A 6,689-nucleotide genomic window follows, 5' to 3' on the forward strand; every position below is an offset into this window, starting at 1 on the left:
GACACGCCGGGGGCCGGCAACCCCGCCCCCCCCAGCCGGGCCCCCCGCCTGCCCCAACAGCCCACTCACCTTCAGGGGCTCCCAGCCCAGGAAGGAGGCCAGAAAGCTGGAGCTGCTCGAGAGAAGCCACATGATGCTCACACTTGGAGGGAAGCCGGCGCCGACCCACCCTGAGACCCCCACGGCCACAGCCACCAGGAGCAGACTAAGCCCGTGGGCCAGGGTGGCACACCAGGCCGGCAGCAGGTGCTTCCGCAGACCCTCCGCCAGTCCTGGGGACAGAGCAATGGGCAGGTGAGCGGAGGCCGAGGAGGAGGCTGCTGGGCGTGCTGGGCACCCGCTGGCACACACCTGTCTTAGAGAGTCTTGCTGCCTGGGGCTGCTTGCAGCTCGGGCCCGGGCTGGGCGGCCCCTTTGCCCCCAGCCTCTGCAGCGCCAGCGTCTCTGTCTTCTCTCCCAGGACACTGGACCTGAGGCACAGGGCAGGGCGTGAATCCTCCTGCCCTAGCCCAGCTCATCTGGTGGGCCCCCAAGCAGGCAGGAGTGCTGCCAGGAGCTCAGGGCCTCCGTGCCCCAGGGGGACACACCCTCCACAGTCGGCCTCCTGCCCTCTGCCCCACTTCCTGTCAGATGCCCACCATCCGAGGCCTGGCTCCTGGGGCCTGCCCAGCCCTCCTATCCTGCCACCATGCTGGCCTCCCCCAGCACAGCGAGCAGCCCCTGCAGAGTCCTCGGACTGTGGCCAGGCTTCCGTCCTTCCAGGCCTGTCTCCAGGACACCACACACACAGCCATTCTGCATGGTGCGTGGGGAGCACACCGTGATCCTTTCTCCCCCATTCCCCTCTCACAATTTTGGGCATGCACACACACAGGCCTGGCATTTTTTTTTTTTTTTGAGGTTTTTGCTATAGGGCGTGTGCACTCGCCAGACAGAGAGAGACAGAGAAACAGAAAGCAAGAAATCACCCCCCAGGGGATGGCCACGCTGCAATCCCTTCTCCTCCATTCTCCTCTCAGGATCTTGGGCACGCACGCACACGCGCCCGGTGTGAGTTCAAGCCACCGGGTCCGAGACTTGAACCGCGGTCAACTACATGGGAGTCCAGTGACATAGCCATTACGCCAATTGCTAGTCCCAAGAGCACAGCTAGTCAAGTATGGATGTGGGAGGGAGACGATGTTAATCAGCTTAACAATAATCCACAATCCTCAGACCAACTGGCCTGGCATGTTTTCCACGCCACCAGACCCAGGATTCAAACTGCACAATCGGCATGTAGGACCCGGCCGCCTGCACACACCTGCTGGCCGTGCAGAGTAGCTGTTTGGTCACTGCCAGCAGGTGTGTGCCCTCACCAGGACAGACAGCCTGCAGGGGGTGGCCATGCCACCGTCCTTCTTCCTTCCATTCTTCGCTTCTACCAGGGTTCTGGGCACACAGGTGCACACGTACACCTGGTGTGGTTTTCGAGCTCCCAGGGCCAGGATTTGAACCCGGGTGAACATGTGGGGTTGGCTCCCAATGCGCTGCACCTAACCACTGCACTACAGGGTGGTCCCTGAAAGGAATTCTGGACAAAGGTAGCTTTCAGGGTCCAGGGTCCTGCTTGTTGCTGGAGGAGCCCCAGCATAGAGCACCACCCCTCCTCTTCCCATTCCAGAGCCACTGTGGGGAGAGGGGCCAGCCACCGGGAAGGCAGATGGGAGCGCTCATGCCCTGACACCCCGGAGGCCCAGCCCCAGGTCTGCCCTTGGGCCTCAGGTCTCGTGTGTGCCCTGGAGTTAAGGGCACCCCGTTCATCGGCTGCCGAGGAACGGGGGGTGAAGCTCTGCTTTACATTATTTTTTCCGACTTGCTATTGGGCACATGTGCTCATTAGCACAGAAATAGAGGAGAAAGTGAGAGACCATTCCCCGGCAAATGGCCGCACTGTGACCCCTTCTCCTCCATCTGTCCCCCCCTTTTGGGATTTTGGGCATGCACACACATGTGCCCGGCATGTTTTTCCAGCTGCTGGGCCTGGGACTCATGCCATGTAGTCAGCCAGTGGCATCTAAGCCACTTTAACCACACACTGGCTGGCCTCGAATGGCCACTTGGATGAAAGTGGTGTAGAGAACATTTACTTAGCACTCCCAAACATCAGGGACAAGAGCACCGCCGGCGGCTTGCAGTCCTGGGTGTCATGTGTGACACCAGGGGTAGCAACGCATTGTCCTGGGCGGCACAGTGAAGGGGCAGGGAGCCAGTTCCACGGCATACTCCAAGCTACATGGGAGCAGCTGGTGGGGCCAGCAGGTGGTATGGAGGCTAAAGAGGCTGGGCTCCCGCATGGATGACTTCATAGTTTGAGTCCCAGACTTGGCAACTTGAAGATTATGCTGGGCATATGTGTTTGCACCCCAAATTCCAAGATGACAATGGGGAAGGGACTGTGGCATGGTTACCCACCCCCCCGGAGGGAGGTAGTTTCTCACCTTCCCTCTCTCTCTCCCTCCCTCTCTCTCTGTCTCTGCTGAGTGCACATGCCCTGTCTCTCTCTCTCTCACACACACAGAAAAACTAAGAAACAAAGCATCTGTCTGGGGCCGGCCAGCGGCATGTGGGTAAGGCCCTGTGTCCCGTGGCTGCATGTTAGAGAACTGCATCTATAACAGATAAGGTGCTCAGGACGTGCCTATGGAGACAAACGGCTTGCAGATGAGAAGCATAACACGTTGCTGAGTGAAGTTAAAACAAGTAAATGCAAACATTTCGTGCTCATAAATTAGAAGCTTAATATCGTATGTCCGGGCTGGCCCCAATGCCTAGTGTTTAAGGGAGCTGGATCCCACATGGCCGACCGAGTTCCAAATCCTGGCCTGGTGGCTTCAAAAACACTGGGTTGTGTGCCCCAAATCTGAAAAGAGGAGAGATGGAGGAGAAGAGAATGCCCCATTATGGGTACTTTCTACCTTTTTCTCTCTGGCATGTGCACACATTCTTTGGCAATTAAAAATATATATGGGACCAGAAGTTGGCATAATGGCTATGTTGTTGGACTCCCATGTAGTCAACTGTGGTTCGAGTCCCGGACCTGGTGGCTGAAACTCACGCTGGGTGTGTGTGCGTGCGTGCCCAAGATCCCGAGAGGAGAATGGAGGAGAAGGGATTGCGGCGTGACCATCCCCCCTGGGGGGTGATTGCTCGCTTTCTGTCTCTCTGTCTCTGTCTTTCTGGTGAGCGCATGCGCCCTATAGCGAAAACCTCTCAAAGGAAGAAAACGAACATATACATGAATTGTTAGGGGCAGTACCATCGGAACGGGTCTGCAGAATCCATGCAGTGCTTAGTAAACTCGTAATGGCTGTTTGCAGACATAGAAAACCCATCCTAAAATTGACACAGACTCCTGAGACCTGGAATAGCCCGGCAGTCTTAAAACAGTAAGGCCGGAGGACTCAGGGTTCCTGATCTCGAAACGTGCTGCAAAGCCAGAAGCAAGCGCGGCGCCGGCAGACACAGCGGCCAGCTCGCGGCATCGTGGTTCAGGCGACTAGGTCCCACGTGACAACTGCACGGCTCAGTCCCAGACCCAGGGGCTTGAAAAACACGCCAGGTGCATGTGTGTGTGCCTAAAATCCCGAGGGGAACGGTGGAGAAGGGACTGTGGCCTGGCCATGCCTGCAAGGGGTGTTTTCTCGTCTTCCCTCTCTCTCCCTCACAGTCTCTCAGACAAGAGCACATGGCTCCCAGTAAGTTAAAGAAAAAAAAAACTGCCCGGGATTTCTCACTGCTCTGAAACCAAATTCGAACTCTCAGCCCCGCCCTAGCCTGAGCACTCCCCACCCTCCCCATTCAGCCACTGCCTCCCTGGAGGGGAGGGCCCAGTACCACCCCACAGGGGCCTTTCCACGGACCGAATGGTCACACATGCCCACTGCACACGCAGGGCACCACAGGCCCAGTGAGGGCCCCGCCTCCCAGGCCAGGCACTTACAGGCTGGAAAGCAGGTCTGTGCCCACTGGCGTGTCCTGGGCCGGAGCCAAGGTCTGGCGGGTCAGGTCTTCATCTGGGGAGGCAGGTACGTCAGGGCGGGTCGGCCCCCAGGCACCCCGCACCTCTTCTCCCCGAGCCTTGGAGCTGCGCCTCTGCCCCACACTGGCTCACCTGATGCTGAGAAGCACCTGGCAGGTGAAGGGGCGTGGCCCACCTCTCCCTGGGCCGGCCTCTGTAGGCTACTGCCCACGATGGACGGGTCACTGAGCAGGTCCGGCCAACTGAGGGTGCCATCACTGGACGGCCAGCATACCAGACTGTAGGGGACAGAGGCCAGCAAGGACCCAGGGCCATGGGTCACACATGCCCAACCAGGCGGGTTCCACTGAGATAAGGAGACACAGACACACATCCACCCACACGGGGTGCAGACAAGCCCCTCCCGGGGCAGCTGGTGGGTGATGGCACAGGCCACGCTGGCCACACACCCGATGCGCCAAGGCCACAGCATTACGCCACGGCCTGCCTCTTCCCAAAGGAGCCCCACCTTTTAGAATCATCCAGAAGTGAGTCGCTGTTTGTCTGTCCAGCAAAGGCCTGTGGAGGACACAGCGGACCTCAGGTTTGGGAAGCTCAGGGCAGAGAGGTGACCCCGCCCTGCAAAGCCCAAGGCTGTCCTGGGCCACAGGGCCCTCACCTCAGCTCGGAGGCCTGAGGACGTGAGGAAGGAGCTGTCCAGCCACCCAGCAAGGCTCAGTCCCCGCTGCCCGGCTGCTGCCATGGGGCACGGGCCTCCGGCCACCTGCAGGGAACACAGGGTGAGCAGGAGGCAGCTCCCGCCCCTGCTCCGGGGAGGCGGGCAGACAGGGCAGCCCTGGGCAGTCCAAGAACATTCTGGAATGCAGGCATGTTCTGCACCCTCGCTGCCCATTACAGTGCTCCAGCCAAGTGTCCTACCAAGCACCTGAAACGCGGCTGGTAGGGGCGTGGAACAGAATCTCAGCTCCATCTCATTTCAATTCACTTCAATAAAGACATGACCAGCCACGCCTTGCAGTGATCCTCCTGGTCTCCCATCAGTTCTGACCAGGGCCGGGTGTGGCCTGCAGTCACTGTGGAGGATTTTGTGCACACATTCACAAGAACTCTGGTCTGTGGGTTCCTGTTTATGGGATGTGCTTGTCTGCTCTAGGGTCCGGGAGTGCTGGCCTTGCAGGGTGTGTTAGGAAGAGCTTTTCAGGGGGACCAGCAATTGGCGTAATGGCTATGTCGCTGAACTCCCACGTAGTCGACTGCGGTTCACATCCCAGACCTGGTGGCTTATAACTCTCGCCTGGCGCGTGTGCATGCGTGCCCAAGATCCCGAGAGGAGAACGGAGGAGAAGGGATTGCGGTGTGGCCATCCCCCCTGGGGGGTGATTTCTCACTTTCTGTCTCTCTGTCTCTGTCTGGTGAGCGCACGCGCCCTATAGCAAAAACTTCTCCAAAAAAAAAAAAAAGGAAGAGCTTTTCAGGGAGCACCTGGGAAAGACTGTTGGCCACGCTTGCTGTTCAGTGGAACTCGCCAGTGAAGCCGCCTGGCCTGGGACTCCCTTCTGAGGTATCTGAATGCTGACTCACCACTTGACTTGCTATAGGTCTCTTAGGACTTCCCATTCCTCCTTTTTTCTTCTTTAATTATTATTTATTTTATTATTACTTTTTAATTTGACCAGAGAGACAGAGAGAGAGAAATAGAAAGTGAGAAAGAAAGCAAGCTACTAGGTCCGGGATTCGAACTGTGGTCAGCCACGTAGGAGTCCAGCGCCCCAACCACCATGCCATCTGCCAGCCAGCCCTACCCCTGTTCCTTAAGTCAGCTACGGTGGCTGTAGACTTTCTAGCAATGTGTCTGGTCCCTTTTTAAGTTGTTTTTTGGCAATAGGGCATGTGCACTTACCAGAGACAGGGAGAAAGGAGAGAGAGTGGAAGAGTCAGAAAGCACCCCTTGGGAGATGGCCACCCTGCAATCCCTTCCCTCCCACTCTCCTCCCAGGGTTTTGAACATGTGTGAACACACAGGTGCCCAGTGTGTTTCTCAAGTTATCAGGTCTGGGATTCAAACCAGGCAGTTGGTTGTGTGGGATCCAGTCGTCTCAACCACTACGCCACCAGCTGGCCTGTCTGATCCTTCCAAGCCCTCTAGCCCCAGCCTGCAGCAGTTCCAGCTGCTCCCTGCAAGTCCTCGCAGTTCTGAGCGGGTGGCGGTGCCACTGTGTGGCCTGGTGGTCTGAGTCCTGCCTGTCTTTGGTCTGTAGAGGCTCGTAGCGTGGCTCGTTCAGCGTCTGCCACTCATTTCCCCCCCTGCAGAGCTCCGAAGTCCCCGTCTGCCCACCTTGCTCCGGGACATGCGGAAGAGGAACAGGATGACCAAGTAGACAGGGTACACGACCACGCTGGACACCAGGCCGACGGCGACGGTGCTGACACTCAGCGGGACCAGACTGGACACGGGCCCTGTGCTGTGTGGTGCGACAGAGGCGAGACCCGGGTGAGGCTGGAGGGCATGGGAGGAGGCGGGCACGGGTGGCCATCCTGACCACACAAGACCCACCTGTAGGCGGTGTCCCCCACAACTCCATACCACACGGCATTGGCACCCAGGAACAGGCAGACCAGGAGGACACAGCAGGTGGCCCTCTGGAGGCGGGTGAAGCGGCTGCGGGGT

General features: G+C 58.4%; 1 protein-coding gene across 1 annotated transcript in view; it reads right to left on the minus strand.

Moving 5' to 3' along the window:
* PKD1 (polycystin 1, transient receptor potential channel interacting) overlaps positions 1-6,689 on the minus strand; it is a 42,931-nt gene that overhangs the window by 10,802 nt on the left and 25,440 nt on the right. Inside the window, 8 exon segments of the mRNA XM_027771007.1 lie at positions 70-272; positions 352-470; positions 3,983-4,055; positions 4,154-4,299; positions 4,530-4,579; positions 4,680-4,784; positions 6,357-6,483; positions 6,576-6,659. Of these exon segments, the coding sequence (XP_027626808.1) occupies positions 70-272; positions 352-470; positions 3,983-4,055; positions 4,154-4,299; positions 4,530-4,579; positions 4,680-4,784; positions 6,357-6,483; positions 6,576-6,659 (907 nt within the window).

This window comes from Tupaia chinensis, unplaced genomic scaffold, assembly GCF_000334495.1.
Source record: "Tupaia chinensis unplaced genomic scaffold, TupChi_1.0 Scaffold000178_1, whole genome shotgun sequence".
Taxonomy (NCBI): Eukaryota; Metazoa; Chordata; class Mammalia; order Scandentia; family Tupaiidae; genus Tupaia; species Tupaia belangeri.